This window comes from Bufo gargarizans, chromosome 3 (assembly GCF_014858855.1).
Source record: "Bufo gargarizans isolate SCDJY-AF-19 chromosome 3, ASM1485885v1, whole genome shotgun sequence".
NCBI classification, from domain to species: domain Eukaryota; kingdom Metazoa; phylum Chordata; class Amphibia; order Anura; family Bufonidae; genus Bufo; species Bufo gargarizans.
Genome location: NC_058082.1, coordinates 458,225,953 through 458,245,556, shown reverse-complemented (window position 1 = coordinate 458,245,556; position 19,604 = coordinate 458,225,953). Strand labels below are relative to the sequence as shown.

Here is a 19,604-nt window from a genome sequence, read left to right as displayed (position 1 = left end):
GGACCTCCTCCTCCATTTTTTATATTTATACCAGTTGTCTGGTGTAAATACATTGAGACATATGGAGTTCATAATGAGCACCTTTTTTAGGAAGCACATGTTCCACTTCTGATGAAGTCCGATAAAGATTCTGAGTTTAGTTTATCCTCTATTTTAAATGTATCTTTAAAAAAAATTGTAAATGTGTCAGAAATCTGAGGAGTCATGCTTTGAATTCCACTTTGCCTGGGAACAATTGATGCTCAAACAATGGAAAATTAGGTGTGGGGAGGGATACAAAGTTTTGCTATGGGGTCTTACAGATCTTTGTACACCTCTGGTGTTAACAGCAGCTCAGGCAAAGTGGCTGCCCCATAATCATGTACAGAAAATAGAATAGAAAAAATAAAATAAAAATCTACAATCAGAAAATTTTAACAGATTCAAAAAGGGAATAGGTTTTTTTTTTTTGTAAAGAAAATTATAGGTGATGCGTTTCCTTAAGGCCTCATGCACACGACCGTTGTGTGCATCCGTGGCCGTTGTGCCGTTTTCCGTTTTTTTTCACGGACCCATTGACTTTCAATGGGTCCGTGGAAAAATCGGAAAATGCACCGTTTGGCAGCCACATCCGTGAGCCGTGTTTCCTGGCCGTGAAAAAAATATGACCTGTCCTATTTTTTTCACGGCCAACGGTTCACGGACCCATTCAAGTCAATGGGTCCGTGAAAGAACACGGATGCACACAAGATTGGCATCCGTGTCCGTGATCCGTGGCCGTAGGTTAGTTTCATACAGACGGATCCGAAGATCCGTCTGCATAAAAGCTTTTTCAGAGCTGAGTTTTCACTTCGTGAAAACTCAGATCCGACAGTATATTCTAACACAGAGGCGTTCCCATGGTGATGGGACGCTTCTAGTTAGAATACACTACAAACTGTGTACAAGACTGCCCCCTGCTGCCTGGCAGCACCCGATCTCTTACAGGGGGATATGATAGTACAATTAACCCCATCATATCCCCCTGTAAGAGATCAGGGCTGCCAGGCAGCAGGGGGCAGACCCCCCCCCCCTCCCCAGTTTGAATATCATTGTGCGGCCCCCCCCTCCCCTGTTGTTAACTGTTGGTGGCACAGTGTGCGCACCCCCCTCCCTCCCTCCCTCTATTGTTTTAATACATTGGGGCCAGTGTGCGCGCGCCCCCCAACCCCCCCTCCCTCCCTCTATTGTTTTAATACATTGGGGCCAGTGTGCGCACCCCCCCCAACCCCCCCTCCCTCCCTCTATTGTTTTAATACATTGGGGCCAGTGTGCGCACCCCCCCCAACCCCCCCCCCCCTCCCTCCCTCTATTGTAATCATCATCGGTGGCAGCGGAGTAGAAGATTTTCATACTTACCTGGCTGCTGGCTGCTGCGATGTCTGCGTCCGGCCGGGAGCTCCTCCTACTGGTAAGTGACAGGTCTGTGCGGCGCATTGCTGTCACTTACCAGTAGGAGGAGCTCCCGGCCGGACGCAGACATCGCAGCAGCCAGCAGCCAGGTAAGTATGAAAATCTTCTACTCCGCTGCCACCGATGATGATTACAATGGGGGGAGGGAGGGGGGTGGGGGGGTGCGCACACTGGCCCCAATGTATTAAAACAATAGAGGGAGGGAGGGGGGGTTGGGGGGGCGCGCGCACACTGGCCCCAATGTATTAAAACAATAGAGGGAGGGAGGGGGGTTGGGGGGGCGCGCGCACACTGGCCCCAATGTATTAAAACAAGAGAGGGAGGGAGGGGGGGTTGGGGGGCGCGCGCACACTGGCCCCAATGTATTAAAACAATAGAGGGAGGGAGGGGGGTGCGCACACTGGCCACCAACGAGTTAACAACAGGGGAGGGGGGGCCCACTGGCCACCAATGAGTTAAAAACAGGGGGGGGGGTCTGCCCCCTGCTGCCTGGCAGCACCTGCCAGGCAGCAGGGGGCAGTCATGTACACAGTTTTTTTGTATATTCTAACCTGAAGCGTCTCCATCACCATGGGAACGCCTCTGTGTTAGAATATACTGTCGGAAATGAGTTTCACGATGTAGCTCATATCCGACAGTATATTCTAACATAGAGGCGTTCCCATGGTGATGGGGACGCTACAAGTTAAAATATACCATCGGATTGGAGAAAACTCCAATCCGATGGTATAACAGAACTCCAGACTTTACATTGAAAGTCAATGGGGACGGATCCGTTTGAAATGGCACCATATTGTGTCAACATCAAACGGATCCGTCCCCATTGACTTGCATTGTAATTCAGGACGGATCCGTTTGGCTCCGCAAGGCCAGGCGGACACCAAAATGACTTTTTTTTCATGTCCGTGGATCCTCCAAAAATCAAGGAAGACCCACGGACGGAAAAACGGTCACGGATCACGGACCAACGGAACCCCGTTTTGCGGACCGTGAAAAAAAACGTCCGTGTGCATGAGGCCTTAGAATGCAAACTACTTACCGTAATCATTATTTAAGATGTAGAAAAAGAAAAATATATAGCTGAGCAAAATCTAATACACACCTCATACACAACCTGTAGTAATAGAACTATAGTGTAATAAATGTCATCACAGATTGCAAATGGAATATTGTACAAACAATGGACAAGGCTCACCATGATAAAAAAAAGCAGACAATAATATGCTGAATCAGATAATACATAGTAAGAGTGTTGAGAGGAGAATCTAGTACTTCAGACACGGAAGGAACAATCTGCTCATAAGACATAATTGGCAAATACTTCACTGTTGTTTCCCTTATAATCAATACCACTATGAATAATGGATGACTACTAAAGCCAATTAGAGGGCTGAGCTCAATGGACAAACGTTCTCCCACCTTGACCCAAGAGCCTTTCTGTCTTAGAAAAATAAAGTATATGGAAGATGTTACATAGGATCCCATTAAAATAAACTATGAGCAGATGCTGATGAAATCAAGAACTCCATTCTAAAACTAATTCTGTCTATATACTTCCCATGTTACCAATATACCTTGAAATATAAAACTTGAGTATTGTAATGTTCTAGTGAGGAACTAAAACCATCCTATTTGAATAGAGAAAAAAAAAATCAGCAAGAACATACAAAGATCTTTCGGAAAAAAACAAAATAAGAAAGTTAGCTGGCAAAATAGGGGCAGGGGTTGAAAAAAAGAGATAAGATCATGAACTTTTGGCCTAGCATTGGCCCACTTCCCTCCGCAACTGATAGTTCCTGTTACAGCAGGATGAGCAGTGATGATTGGAGTACAAGGTTCCTAGTCTTTTCTTCTGGAGAAGATACACAGGTTCTTTTTACCCAAAGACCAACAGCCACATCCTGTTCTTCAAATTTAGCTGCACTGTACAGCCTGCCCTAGCTCTGTGGCTCCGAGAGAACAGCCGCTAACAGTAGTAGTAGCTCTCCCAGTGCTAGGACAGAGAGGAGGCTGTATAGTACAGTAGACGATAAGGGAACTGGTGTATGAGCAGAAAAGCTGACATCCTCTGCCCGGCAGAAGCTTCTGTACTGCACACAAAAGGAGATGTGTCGGTGATACTAACATTGTATGTGCAGGCTAAATATGTATACATATATGCACACATACTATAATACACAGCACAATAACACATCTTGGTAAATCAGTTACATTTAACACCTAAATAAATAAAAGGGGTAAAAGGAATTCACACTGCCCTAGGTGTGATTACAAAGGAAGGAGAGAGAGAGAGAGAGAGAGAGAGAGAGAGAGAGAGAATAATCGAACAGCCCTATCCTATTTTTGGGGGAGACAAGGTGACTTAAAAAAAAAAGGCGAATCGCACAATTTTTCTTTTACGCCGTTCACCACAAAGGATTTTTTAAAATATTTTAATGGTTTGGACTTTTCAGATGTGCCGATATGTAATATTTTATTTATTGTTTATATATTTTCTCTGTAAAATTGGGAAGGGGGGTGATTTATATTATTTTTATTTATTTTTTACATTTTATTTAATAACTATTTCCCCCTTAGGGGCTAGAACCTGGGATCTTTTAATCCCTTGTCCTATTCACCCTAATAGAGGGTGAATACGATCTCACACTCTCCCTGATGCCCTGTGCATAGTACACACAGCAGCAGGGAGCTGACCAAGGCAGCCAGGACTTCAGTAGTGTCCTGGCTGCCATGGTAACCGATCGGAGCCCCAGACTTACACTGCTGGGGCTCCGATCAGAAGCAGCCACTGCACCACCAATGAAGAGGAAGTGAGGGGGCAGGGGGAGGGCGAACTGCGCCACCAATTATTATTAACGTTTAATATACAACTACAGCTGGCGGCAGAAACACATTGCCGGCACCCTGCCTCTGACAGGGCACTGCGACCTGCGGCAGTTAACCCCTCAAATACCGCGGGGATTCTCTGATACTGGGCTGTGCAGTAGCACAGCCTAGTATCGATAAAAGGCAAATCCCGGTATCCTGTCGATACCGGGCTAAAAGTATCAATTGGGTATCCAAAGTTCGATACCCGAAACAACCATATTTTGGTCATGTCCCATATTGAAGCAGAAATGGCAATTGGCCTCAAAAAGAAAATTAAGAAATGTATTTTGGGTACAGATAAGGGTCTAGAAGAAAGCCACCTCTAATAGTAGGCTTCTTTCATGGCCCGAGTAAACATTTGGAAAAATTTTTTAATCAGGATTACCCATGTCACAGAAGTGGTTAAAAGTGAAGTGGATATACATGCAAAGGAGAAAAGTGACAGTATCCTGGGAGATATGGTCTGTGTAGTTAGAGATAATAGGGAGACTTATGTAAGTGATTAGAAGACTGCATTTTGTATTCTTTGGTTGGGGTTTAATGCATTCAATTAAAAGTATAATGCTCAACCTGTGGCCCTCCAGCTGTTGCAAAACTACAACTCCCAGCATGACCTGACAGCCTACAGCTTTCAGTCTACAGTAGGGTATGATGGGAGTTGTAGTTTTACAACAGCTGGAGGGCCACAGGTTGGGCATCTCTGCTGCTTTAGGGCATTACATATGATGCTTTATTTTGGGGGGGGGGGGAATTATATACATACATACATACATATATATATATATATATATACACACACATACATACACAGACACACACATATATACAGTACAGACCAAAAGTTTGGACACACCTTCTCATTCAAAGAGTTTTCTTTATTTCTTAACAACTGAAAATATCTCATATTCTAGGTTCTTCAAAGTAGCCACCTTTTGCTTTGATTACTGCTTTGCACACTCTTGGCATTCTCTTGATGAGCTTCAAGAGGTAGTCACCTGAAATGGTCTTCCAACAGTCTTGAAGGAGTTCCCAGAGATGCTTAGCACTTGTTGGCCCTTTTGCCTTCACTCTGCGGTCCAGCTCACCCCAAACCATCTCAATTGGGTTCAGGTCCGGTGACTGTGGAGGCCAGGTCATCTGGCGCAGCACCCCATCACTCTCCTTCATGGTCAAATAGCCCTTACACAGCCTGGAGGTGTGTTTGGGGTCATTGTCCTGTTGAAAAATAAATGATGGTCCAACTAAACGCAAACCGGATGGAATAGCATGCCACTGCAAGATGCTGTGGTAGCCATGCTGGTTCAGTATGCCTTCAATTTTGAATAAATCCCCAACAGTGTCACCAGCAAAGTACCCCCACACCATCACACCTCCTCCTCCATGCTTCATGGTGGGAACCAGGCATGTAGAGTCCATCCGTAAACCTTTTCTGCGTCGCACAAAGACAAGGTGGTTGGAACAAAAGATCTCAAATTTGGACTCATCAGACCAAAGCACAGATTTCCACTGGTCTAATGTCCATTCCTTGTGTTCTTTAGCCCAAACAAGTCTCTTCTGCTTGTTGCCTGTCCTTAGCAGTGGTTTCCTAGCAGATATTCTACCATGAAGACCTGATTCACACAGTCTCCTCTTATCAGTTGTTCTAGAGATGTGTCTGCTGCTAGAACTCTGTGTGGCATTGACCTGGTCTCTAATCTGAGCTGCTGTTAACCTGCGATTTCTGAGGTTGGTGACTCGGATGAACTTATCCTCCGCAGCAGAGGTGACTCTTGGTCTTCCTTTCCTGGGGCGGTCTGCATGTGAGCCAGTTTCTTTGCAGCGCTTGATTGTTTTTGGGACTGCACTTAGGGACACTTTCAAAGTTTTCCCAATTTTTCGGACTGACTGACCTTCATTTCTTAAAGTAATGATGGCCACTCGTTTTTCTTTACTTAGCTGCTTTTTTCTTCCCATAATACAAATTCTAACAGTCTATTCAGTAGGACTATCAGCTGTGTATCGACCTGACTTCTCCACAACGCAACAGATGGTCCCAACCCCATTTATAAGGCAATAAATCCCACTTATTAAACCTGACAGGGCACACCTGTGAAGTGAAAACCATTTCAGGTTACTACCTCTTGAAGCTCAACAAGAGAATGCCAAGAGTGTGCAAAGCAGTAATCAAAGCAAAAGGTGGCTACTTTGAAGAACCTAGAATATGACATTTTCAGTTGTTTCACACTTTTTTGTTATGTATATAATTCCACATGTGTTAATTCATAGTTTTGATGCCTTCCGTGTGAATCTACAATTTTCATAGTCATGAAAATAAAGAAAACTCTTTGAATGAGGTGTGTGTGTGTGTGTGTGTATGTATATATATATATATATATATATATATATATATATATATATATATATATATATATATATATATATATATATATATATTACACACACACACACATATATATATATACACACACACACACACACAGGAGTGGGGAGGAATTCATTTGGACGATTTAGTATTCTGTAGACTATTACACTGCCACATGGTGGTAGCCCAGCTTTACTAGGACCGCAAATCTGCCTAGCTATGGCACTATTTAGGAGTGGGGAGGGGGATTTATCCTGGTAGATTTAGTATTCTGCAGTAAATATAGAAACATAGAATGTGTCGGCAGATAAGAGCCATTTGGCCCATCTAGTCTGCCAATATACTGAATACTATGAATAGCCCTTGGCCCTATCTTATATGAAGGATGGCCTTATGCCTATCCCATGCATGCTTAAAAGGGAATCTGTCACCTATTATGACCATATAAAACCGTTACCATGTGCAATAAAGTACCTTCATTCCAGCATGTGTCTTTCTTTTATTCAACTTTTCATTTAGATGGAAAAGCGATTTTTCTGATATGCCAATTAAGCCTTAAGGTGCCCAGAGGGGTGTTATTACTCTCCTCTAGTGCCCAATAACGCCCCCCTGCAGTGCCCAGCCCGCCTTTCTTCCAAGTCCAGCACGCTTCCTAAGAAATAAATGTACTCCCACATCCTTGCCGAACGGCACCACCCCTCCACTACGTCATTCAATTTATTCACTGCACCATCCTTGCTCCCTTCTCTCTTGGCCTCCGAAATCCCGCACAGGCGCAGTATCGCTGAGTGCCTGCGCCTGTACGATACTCCTGCTCCTGAGGGCAACAGCGTTCCGATTAAGTCACTGGGCTCGGCGCATGCCCAGTGACACTATTAAGGCTGTTGCCCTCTGGAGCATCTTACAGGCGCAGAGGAGGAAGCAAGGACGATGCAGTGAATAAATTAAATGACGTAGTGGAGGGGGCGGCGCCGTTCGGCAAGTATGTGGGAGTACATTTATTTCTTAGGAGGCGTGCTGGGCTTGGAAGAAAGGCGGGCTGGGCACTGCAGGGGGGGGTGGGGGGGGGGAGTTACTGGGCACTAGAGCAGAGTAATAACGCCCCTCTGAGCACCATGAGACTTAATTTGCATATCAGAAAAATCGCTTTTTCATCTGAATGAAAAGTTGAATAAAAAAGAGAACACATGCAGGAATGAAGGTACTTTATTGCACATTGCTATGTTAACGGTTTTATATGGTCAAAATAGGTGACAGATTCCCTTTAAACTCCTTCACTATCTGCAGCTACCACTTCTGCAGGAAGGCTGTTCCATGCATCCGCTACTCTCTCAGTAAAGTAATACTTCCTGATATTACTTTTAAACCTTTGCCCCCCTAATTTAAAACTATGTCCTCTTGTAGCAGTTTTTCTTCTTTTAAATATTCTCTCCTCTTTTACCTTTTTGATTCCCTTTATGTATTCAAAAGTTTCTATCATATCCCCTCTGTCTTGTCTTTCTTCCAAGCTATACATGTTAAGGTCCTTTCATCTTTCCTGGTAAGTTTTATCCTGCAATCCATGTACTAGTTTAGTAGCTCTTCTCTGAACTCTCTCCAAAGTATCAATATCCTTCTGGAGATATGGTCTCCAGTACTGCGCACAATACTCCAAATGAGGTCTCACTAGTGCTCTGTAGAGCGGTATGAGCACCTCCCTCTTTCTACTGGTAATGCCTCTCCCTATACACCCAAGCATTCTGCTAGCAATTCCTGCTGCTCTATGACATGGTCTGCCTACCTTTAAGTCGTCTTAAAATAATGACCCCTAAATCCCTTTCCTCAGATACTGAGGTTAGGACTGTTCCGCTAATTTTATATTCTGCTCTTGGGTTTTTACACCCCAGGTGCATTATCTTGCACTTATCAACATTACATTTTAGTTCCCCATTGGGGTAACTCAGCTTTCCCTGGACCCTGAAAGGCAAATCTGCCTAGCTATGGCACTATATGGGACTGAGGTGGATGATTTATTAAGGTAGACTTATAGTAGTTATCAGTACTTATCCAACTTTCCTGGGACCCTGAATGACACACCTGTCTAGCTAGGCTACAGTAAAGAGGATTTGTCACATTCTTACTCAGCTTTTCCAGGCACTTGGCTAGCAAATCCAGCTAGGTATTTTACAATATGGGGGATTTACCAATTCATGAATGTACTGAACTGACATTCTGCAGTCTGGGAAAGTTTGGTCGCAATCTTTGTGGTGCAGTGATGGGGGCATATTGGTTATATAAAATTCACAAAATGCTGTCTTGATAAATTGTGTGAATCTATCATGTAGTATCAGAGGAACATAATCTGTTCTCACCAATGCAGGTGTACAGTGCTGTCCCCCAGCATTTCCAGGGCCCTGAACGGTAAGTTGGTCTAGCTATCTGAAGGGATTTATCACCACATAACTAGACAAGTTTGCATTCAGCAGTCTGGGAAGGCTAGGTAACAACCTCTGCAGATGAATAATGGAGGCCACGCATAGTACATACATTCTGTATTCAGTTACACTATATCCATACATTTATCAGGACAACCGTGAGTATATTATGTTCTCTGTCTGTAATGGTCCTTTACACTGAGAGAACTTTTACATCTTGTAAAGCTTGCAGGAGCAACAAGATTCCTCTAATCCAGTATTACATTTGCATGGAAAAGTATTAAAAAAATAAATAAAAATCTCATCAATAACCATTAACGGCTTCCTTAATACAGGAATGGACTTCCTTTACAAGCAAAACCACAGTTTAGTGGGATTTGTTTCCTTAATCAATTGTCATTAGAGCAGAGGGTTTCCAGTTAATAGCCATTTACCTGATATTATAGGAAAGGTTTACTGCAGTAAAACCTGCTACATATTCAGTACTCCTGCTGTAAATGTGCATTTACCACATAAAATCACGATTAAACCCAAGTCATGATGAGTAACTAATCATGATGCTTTACAAGATGTTAACAATTGGAATGAAAATTCCTAATGATCCTGCAAGCAGCGCTGATCGGCTCCAGAACACCTCCTCCTCATCATCCATTCTTGAGTGGTGAGGTAATATGCACTTAACAGTGTTTGTTTCCTAAAGGATGCAGAATCAATAGAAACTATTGTTTGTAGGGACGTTTAGATCCAGCCTGGCACAGGCACCAGACATTTTCCCTTGTGGTTTTCCTCAAAAAGAAAATGTTCTAACAATTCCTCTATCTGAGATCTGGCTCAGACAATATCCCTGTGCTTGCAAATTGTTATTCTAACCCCATGATTTAAGCATATAAAACCAGCAGCAGCAAGCATCAAATGGGAACCACATAGTGAAAAATGAGGCTCAGGACGTTAAAAGATTACAAGCAGATGTTCGATTCGTATGAATCCCGCTAAACGAGGCTCAAAGAGATAGTAGACATGAAGGTTAGTCTATATATTGTTACTCCTTCTCACAATGGCCTGCTGGCAAGACTTGCCTCTAACAAAAGGTCTATAGGCATGAGCTACATGGTATTTGGCAGGACATACCAAAAGCAAGCCATAATAGACCTTATATGAAAAAGGCATGAGTCCTTTCAAGGCCTGGACTGACATTTATTCTCTACCCAAAGAACAGAAGATAAGTTTCTGATTGGTGAGGGTTCAACGGCTGGGACCCTCACAAATCAAGTTGGAGGTCTATCCCCTATGAATGCAGCGTCTGGTTGCGCATGTTCAATGCCATTCTCATCATTCTCTATGGGACTTCTGGAGATAGCTGAGCACTGTACTCTGCTATCCTTCGGGGTCCAATAGGGAACCACTAGTGCTGTAAAGGACATGCGCAGATACTTATCTCTTACCCTATGTGTACAAGATAATGTTCTATCTTGGCACAACCTTCTAAACATAAACTGAACGCTCCAGGGATTTTTTTTCTCCTAAACCGAGGTAGCACAATAGTCAATGTAGAGCACTAGACCAATTGTAACCTTCTTGCATAAGCTCTGTTGGGATGAATTAATGTTGGGTGTGACGGCAGAACCCTATTATTTACATCATAGTACATGGTACTTGGACATTTATTACAACAGGATAAAAACTGTCTTGCTTACCATGAAATGAGGTTGTGTCAGAATACGCTTCAGCTCTTTCGCATCATTATTCTCAGAGTAACAAGATATTTCTTCCAAAACCTACAAATGATAGCAAAGTAAGTGTTAGAAGAGTTACTCACAGCAAAGAAGGTATTTGTATATCTCATGTAAATGAGGTCCACCCAGCATCAAAATCCCCGAGACTTCCATGGCTCATGGCTCCAAACATCTGCATTGCTTATACTAGGGATCGACAGATATTGATTTTTTAGGGCAGATACCGATAATTTGTGAACTTTCAGGCCGATAATTTATCCCGATATTCTGGCAATTTTCATTTTTGAAAAAAAAAAAAAAAAAATTCCTACACAAATCTGCTGAAAATTAATGTTTATTGTTAATGTGTATATATTTTTTTTAAATCTTTCTTTTTCATTTATACTTAATATTTTGGTGTTTTATTTTTATAACATTTTTTTTTTTTTTTTTTTTTACTAACTTTTAGCCCCCTTAGGGACTAGAACCCTTGTCCTATTCACCCTGATAGAGATCTATCAGGGTGAATAGGAGCTCACACTGTCCCTGCTGCTCTGTGCACTGAGCAGCATGGAGCTTACCATGACAGCCAGGGCTTCAATAGCGTCCTGGCTGCCATGGTAACCGATCGGAGCCCCAGCATTACACTGCTGGGGCTCCGATCGGAGGAGCAGGGGAGAGGGGATCTCGTGGAGGGGCGCACTGCGCCACCAATGTTTTTAATACTGGGGTGGGGGGCGCACTGCGCCACCAATGCTTAATACTGGAGGGGCTTGGGGGGGCGCACTGCGCCACCAATGCTTAATACTGACGGGGCTTGGGGGGGGGGGCGCGCACTGCGCCACCAATGTCTAATACTGGGGTTGGGGGGGACCTGCACCACCAATGTCTAATACTTGGCTAGGGGGGGCGCACTGCGCCACCAATGAAGCTTAATCTCTCATTTATTCATATACAGGAGGCGAGAGCTGCAGAATCGCATAGCCGGCTCCCGACCTCTATGAGCATGAGCTACGATCCGAGGCACCTGAGGGATTAACTACCGCAGATCGCAGCTAATGCTCATAGAGGTCGGGAGCTGGCTATGTGATTCTGCAGCCAGCTCCGGCCTCCTGTATATTAATAAATGAGAGATTAAGCTTCATTGGTGGCGCAGTTGCCACAGCCCCTCCCCTTCTCTTCTCCTCCCTCCTCTCATTGGCGGCAGCAGCAGCACAGGGGGAGGAGACACTGCTTCCTTCTCCCCTGTGCTGCTAAGGGGAACACAGAGCGCTGACAGCAGCGCGATCTGTGTTCCCCATACGCTATCGGAATATCGTCAAAATAGATGCAGATACCGATAGCGTTCAAAATCCTCAATATCGGCAAATCCGATAATCGGTCGATCCCTAGCTTATACCCATACTCATCTACATCATGAATGAGGAATGCCTGATAATTTAGGGCCTAGATGTTAATTAGAATGGCTGGTTGCAAATGCATCCAATAAAAGATCAGTTGGCTACTAAAGGGGTCAATTATTAAGACCAGCGTTTTATATGCTGGTCTTAATAAGGTCCTGCCGAAGTTATGTTGAGGTGCCGGCCTCTGCATAACTTCTATGAATCCACCACCGCTGCTAAATCTATTGCCAGCTCCCTTGCTGCCGTAGATTTAGACCATCTTCTATGCCTAAAACATGCGTAGAAAATCATGAATGAGATGGGCCTGCTGGCCCATTCCCGACCCCACCTTTTTTTTTAGACCTTGTGTCAGCGGGGAAAAGTCAGAGTGTGGCGGTAATAAGCTTTGAGACACAATCTTCGCCAGAAATACGCATAATGTAAGCTATTTCTGGTTAGTGAATGACTCCCTAAATCTTTAGACTTAGGGTGGGTTCACATAGGTTTTTAGTGGGGGGTTTTATGCACTTTTGTGGTTTATGTTGCTTTTTTTCTATTGCAGTTTTTGTTAATTAGGTGGTGTTCTTTCAATCTCTGGGATTTTTTTTTCTTTTTAAACGCTGCATGTCAAAGCTTTTTTCTGGATGTTTAACTTTCCTTTAAGCTTTTTTTAAAATGTTTTTTCTTCTATAAAAATCTTCACAAACTTGTTTAGAATAACAGAAATTACATAAAAACAGCATGTGAAGAAAAAAACAAACGTTTCTATGGACTTTTTTTAGCGGTAAAAAATGCCAGACCAAATTTGTTTGTTATAGGAGCCAAAACGGTCCATATGATTTATTTTTATTGGCCAGGAGTGCCAAAGGATAGGCATAGAACATTCAGGATTTAGCCTGCAGATGCCACTACAGAGAAATTAGGAGACTGCAGTCAGTAATAGCAAGAAATTAGGAGACTGCAGTCAGTAATAGCCAAATTTGCAGCAATATATAACCATATACTATAAGTCACTAAGCTCTCTATAGTAGTGACTGCATGTAGCCAGAATGTAGAACAATGATCTCCAACCTGTGGCTCTCCAGCTGTTGCAAAACTAAAATTCCCATCATACACAGGCTGTCATGGCATGATAGCAGTTGAAGTTCTGGAAAGGTACAAGTCGGGGAACACTAATTTACAATTAAACTTCCAAAAAACTCTGCTGCCAATTAGACAGTTATGTCTAGTGTAACTGCTGCAGCCGGTAAGTTCAGAGTCTAGTTTAAACGCTGCAGTTAGTCCATCCACATTCCTATGTAAATGCTGCAGCTAGTCAATCCAGAGTTTAGCTTAAATGCTGCAGTCAGTTCATCCACATTCCTGTGCACAGGCTGCAGCCAGTCAGTTTAAATGCTGCACACAGTCAGTCCACATTATAGTGTAAATGGTGAAGCTGGTTAGTTCAGAGTCTAGTTTACATGCAGCAGTCAGTTCGTACATATTCTTGTGTACATTATGCAAACAGTCTACAGTCTTGAATAAATGCTGCTGTCAATCAGTCCACAGTCTAGTGTTAATGCTGCAGTCAGTCTATAGTCTAGCAAAAAATAAAAATAAAATATGGTGCCTCGTCAAACACAAATTCAGCAAGAAGAAAATCAGAATTTATAATTTGGGATTCCGCCACGTTCTGACTTTCACAAATCCCTGCAAACTTGCAACTGCTATAGTCTATAACACTGTACATATGATGACAAACTGCATTCTAATAGTACAAAATATATTACCAGTCAGGCATGACCCAAATACACAGTTAATGGTAATTAGATTAACTTCAACAATTTCTCCATCTTGTCAGCTAATTAAGCAGAGAGAATGTGTAAAAACGATCCGAGATGAAAATCCTCCATAAGTATAGCAAATATCTATTGAGGAATAAATAAGCGCTCGCAGATTTGTTGCCAAGCAAATAGAAGTCAAATTACAGCTAAATAATAGAGCTATTCATTATGGATGATTTCTTCTGCAAGAAACACTCCAAGCAAGTGACTAAAGTGTCAGATAGCGGTTATTGCATTCATAATTACATCTTCCTTCATATGGTCAGTTCTCAGCATTTACAATGCAGTCTAAATAGACCTGAATCGTGATTTCATTACATCACTAAAATGAGATCAAAAGCATAAATAGTGAAGTGGAAGAGGAAAAAAAAAAAAAAGAAAAGCCAATTACCTCTTTGGCTCGCTGTACAGCATCACTCGGAGGATTCCTGATTTGTGGCGAAGACTTTGTATTGATTTTGTCATAAAGCTAAAATCAAATGACAAAAATAATGAAATCAAGCAAGGTCCTTTTACCAAACATGATACAATTGCATAAAAGTCCAGATTTTTAATAATTCAGAAGTTGCCGTAGGTCCTTTCTTCTTTTGCTTCTATTTGGTCTGCAGCACACGGAAACACTGGGAATAATATACAAGTCCTTTCTAATGTAGTACACTTCTAGAAAGTTTCCTGCTGTAATAGCTGTCTCGAGGAAGTGATGAAAATCCCTAATTAAGCTCTGGCAAGCTGGCTTTTTCCTGCAAGGAATGTGAAGACGTAAGATTAGGCTACAACTGCTTTCCCCATTACCATTTATGAACTAGAAGACTGCTGAATATATTTCTTCTAGGGGATGGCACAGTCCTAGAAGCTGCATCAACTATCAGTATTAAAATATTCATAACCATACAAGTCTGTATATACATAAATTCAACGGCAGTCACAGTTTAGTGAAAAACTGTACATAAACATTACTAATACCATATACAGTAACATTTCTGATAACCAAATTACTATGATTGACAAAATGGCAACACAAGTGCTCCACATTACTGAAGTTATAGATTAACAAAAAAGTACATACACAGAAAAAAAAGGGAAAAAGCTAATTAAATTAGTAAAAAAAAACAAAAAAAAACAACAAACTGTTCTCTGTATAAAACATCACTTTCAACAACGGCTTACAGGTCATCTAAACATACAGAAAATATCTACTGAAAGCAATAAAATTATTGTCAATCTTGTAGCAGAACTGGTGCTAACTTGTGAGGTAGCAGTTACACAGAAAACACATGTTCAGAAGAAAAAATGGCCAGTAAATAACATTTTAAGGCCAAGTGCACATTTTACTTACAGCACAACATCTTCAAACATTACATGAAGTTAAGTTTGACCGGTAGCAGCCAACAGATCATATATCACATCACAGGACATTTATATTTAGCCCTGAGAGAACCTTGGTACATACAGTCATGTGAAAAAATTAGGACACCCTTTGAAAGCATGTGGTTTTTTGTAACATTTTTAATAAAAGGTTATTTCATCTCAGTTTCAACAATACAGAGAGATTAAAGTAATCCAACTAAACAAAGAAAACTGAAGAAAAGTCTTTTCAAGATCTTCTGTAAATGTCATTCTACAAAAATGCCTATTCTAACTGAGGAAAAAGATAGGACACCCTTGCCCCTAATAGCGAGTGTTACCTCCTTTGGCTGAAATAACTGCAGTAGGACGGTTCTTGTAGCCATCTACCAGTCTTCGACATCGGTCTGAGGAAATTTTACCCCACTCCTCAATGCAGAACTTTTTCAGCTGTGAGATGTTTGAGGGGTTTCTTGCACGTACAGCCCTTTTCAAGTCACCCCACAGCATCTCAATGGGATTCAAATCTGGACTTTGACTTGGCCATTCCAGGACTCTCCATTTCTTCTTTTTCAGCCAATCTTTGGTTGATTTACTAGTATGTTTTGGGTCATTGTCATGTTGCATGGTCCAGTTCCGCTTCAGCTTTAATTTTCTAACTGATGGTCTCACATGTTCTTCAAGCACCTTCTGATACACAGTAGAATTCATCGTGGATTCTATGATGGTGAGCTGACCAGGTCCTGCTGCAGCAAAGCAGCCCCAAACCATGACACTTCCACCTCCATGCTTCACAGTTGGTATGAGGTTCTTTTCTTGGAATGCTGTGTTTGGTTTACGCCAAACATGTCCTCTGCTGTTGTGTCCAAATAATTCAATTTTGGACTCATCTGTCCAAAGAACATTATTCCAGAAGTCCTGGTCTTTGTCAACTTTATCTCTGGCAAATGTCAGTCTGGCCTCGATGTTTCTCTTGGAAAGCAAAGGTTTCCTCCTTGCACACCTCCCATGCAAGTTAAACTTGTACAGTCTCTTTCTGATTGTAGAGGCATGTACTTCTACATCAACAGTAGCCAGAGCCTGCTGTAGTTCTCGAGATGACACTTTAGGGTTTTTGGAGACCTCTTTTAGCATCTTGCGGTCTGCTCTTGGGGTGAACTTGCTGGGGCGACCAGTCCTGGGCATGTTGGCAGTTGTTTTGAAAGCCCTCCACTTGTAGACTATCTTCCGGACAGTGGAATGGCTGATTTCAAAATCTTTTGAGATCTTTTTAAATCCCTTCCCAGACTCATAGGCTGCTACAATCTTTTTTCTGAAGTCCTCTGACAGCTCTTTTGCTCTCACCATGGTGCTCACTCTCACTTCAACAGTCAGGAGCACACCAAACTAAATGTCTGAGGTTTAAATAGGGCAAGCCTCATTCAACATGCAGAGTAACGATCTACTAATTATGTGCACCTGGTGTGATATACCTGTGTGAGATCTGAGCCAATTTAAGAGGGAATACATGTGAGGGTGTCCTATCTTTTTCCTCAGTTAGAATAGGCATTTTTGTAGAATGACATTTACAGAAGATCTTGAAAAGACTTTTCTTCAGTTTTCTTTGTTTAGTTGGATTACTTTAATCTCTCTGTATTGTTGAAACGGAGATGAAATAACCTTTTATTAAAAATGTTACAAAAAACCACATGCTTTCAAAGGGTGTCCTAATTTTTTCACATGACTGTAGGCCAAATTAACTAGAGCCAAGAACGTCATAAAAAAAAAAATAACATGAACCTGTCTTTGTTCAGCTTTCTCCTTCTATAAGCACATTTCCAAAAAGGTATAAGGTGGATTTTCTGGGCACCACTGCAAACTCTGTAAAAGGACCACACATTTATAATATCTATTTTGTGGAAAAGGGGCACAGAAAACTCAGATCCGACAGTATATTCTAACACAGAGGCGTTCCCATGGTGATGGGGACGCTTCAAGTTAGAATATACTAAGAACTGTGTACATGACTGCCCCCCTGCTGCCTGGCAGCACCCGATCTCTTACAGGAGGCTGTGATCCGCACAATTAACCCCTCAGGTGCTGCACCTGAGGGGTTAATTGTGCAGCTCATAGCCCCCTGTAAGAGATCAGGTGCTGCCAGGCAGCAGGGGGCCAGCCCCCCCCCCCCCCCCAGTTTTAAATTCATTGGTGGCCAGTGCGCCCCCCTCCCCAGTATTAAATTCATTGGTGGCCAGTGGCCGCACTGGCCACCAATGAATTTAATACTGGGGAGGGAGGGGGGCCACACTGGCCACCAATGAATTTAATACTGGGGAGGGAGGGAGGGGGGGGGGCCTGCTGCCTGGCAGCACTCGATCAGGGGGCTGAAATCCGCACAATTAACCCCTCAGGTGCGGCACCTGAGGGGTTAATTGTGCGGATCACAGCCCCCTGTAAGAGATTGGGTGCTGCCAGGCAGCAGGGGGTAGTCATGTACACAGTTCTCAGTATATTCTAACTTCAAGCGTCCCCATCACTATTGGAACGCCCCTGTTAGAATATACTGTTGGATCTGAGTTTTCACGATCTAACTCAAATCCGATGGTATATTCTAACAGAGGCGTTCCCATGGTGATGGGGACGCTTCAAGTTAAAATATACCAATCGGATTGGAGAAAACTCTGATCAGATGGTATATTAATAGGGACTCCTGACTTTACATTGAAAGTCAATGGGGGACGGATCTGTTTGCAATTGCACCATATTGTGTCAATGTCAAACGGATCCGTCCCCATTGACTTGAATTGTAAGTCTGGACGGATCCGTTCGGCTCCGCACGGCCAGGCGGACACAAAAACGCTGCAAGCTGCGTTCGGGTGTCCGCCTGCTGAGCGGAACGGAGGCCAAACAGAGCCATACTGATGCATTCTGAGCGGATCCGCATCCACTCAGAATGCATTGGGGCTGTACGGATCTGTTCAAGGCCGCTTGTGAGAGCCTTCAAACGGAACCCCGAACGCAAGTGTGAATGTAGCCTTAGACAGTCGGCTGGTCTTAATGCATTCAGCAAATAATATGCATCGCCAGCTTAAATGGGCTGTCTGGGACCAGAATACTGACCGCCTGTGATGGCCACAGGATAGGTGGCGGTCTGAAGGGGCAGCAGTGCTGGAATGGTGGGACTGTGGACAGATGATTTTTTATTTATTATTATTATTTTTTTAAAGGTGCACAACTTTGACTACTGTGGTTGTTGACTAGTAAGATGCACAACCCCTTCAAGTTGTCCGGCCTAGTAGCCGACAGAGCAATAGGGGTTGCTTTTGCTGAACCCAAGCCCCATTAATTTCTGTGGCCAGTTTCTCCTCGACACAGCCAGGCAGTTGGAAAGCGGCCAGGCAGGGGTTATCCACAGAAAGGAGTGGAGCTTGAGTGTAACAACAATAATGGTGATGCCCACACTGCACCAAAGGCCTAATTTGCGTGTTAGTCTGGTGAACCACAGCTATGTGCCTCTATGGAAACAGGGAGATCACTGGCGACAGATTCCTTTTAAAAACTGATAAACTGTATCTAAACCCTGACAAAGCATCAACCCACAACCACTGCTCACTCCATAAACTGATGTACATGGCGGAAATGGTCAATAAATGTGTCCAATAGCAGATCAGACAATTTTGGATAAAACACATCAGAAAGACAGCACAAATATGGGGATAAATGTGGGCCTCATACACAGTTTATATACTCTGCAATTTTTAAACTCCCTGAATAGACATCTGTTAAGCAGTAGTTTACTAGCGCAACTTCTTCAAAATGAATGGAGCCATTTTTCGGAGTTAGAATTATTCTGAATCTCCAGACGCCACAATACAAAAGCAAATGACTTTAATCTGTTTTATGAGTCGTGCAATAGTAAGTGCTAAAGCACAGATTCTTGCTGTACTGCCGCTGTGTAATGACCGTGGGCCGTAATAATTCCCATTTAATGTTTTCCTCTTCCACAAAGGAAAGCTGTAAATTTCCTGCTTGCGAGTGACAAAGTCCTCTCCTGGCTGTTATCTATTTAATGTGGAAGCAGGTGGAGCTCAGTCAACAGTGAACAGGATTAATAAGCAAAGTAATGGTTTCGATTTCCTAAGTAAATAATGCGCAGTATAACCATGCTTGATGAAAAGATGAACTTTAGTCCATTACCTATCACCAAAAGCTAAGTAAATGCAATGCCTACAACAGTACTCCCTATTTCTGGTATTGTGCACAGTAGATTTAAAGGAACACAATAGGTT

The 19,604-nt window shown here is 42.8% G+C and overlaps 1 protein-coding gene across 4 annotated transcripts in view; it reads right to left on the bottom strand.

Moving 5' to 3' along the window:
• Positions 1 to 19,604, bottom strand: part of CASK (calcium/calmodulin dependent serine protein kinase) — a 279,746-nt gene that overhangs the window by 75,418 nt on the left and 184,724 nt on the right. For all 4 annotated transcript variants that reach the window (XM_044283603.1, XM_044283604.1, XM_044283605.1 and 1 more), the window contains exons 12-13: positions 14,384 to 14,461; positions 10,770 to 10,850 (exon numbers count right to left, since the gene is read on the bottom strand). In XM_044283603.1, the coding sequence (XP_044139538.1) occupies positions 10,770 to 10,850; positions 14,384 to 14,461 (159 nt within the window). The remainder of the gene's footprint in view (positions 1 to 10,769; positions 10,851 to 14,383; positions 14,462 to 19,604) is intronic.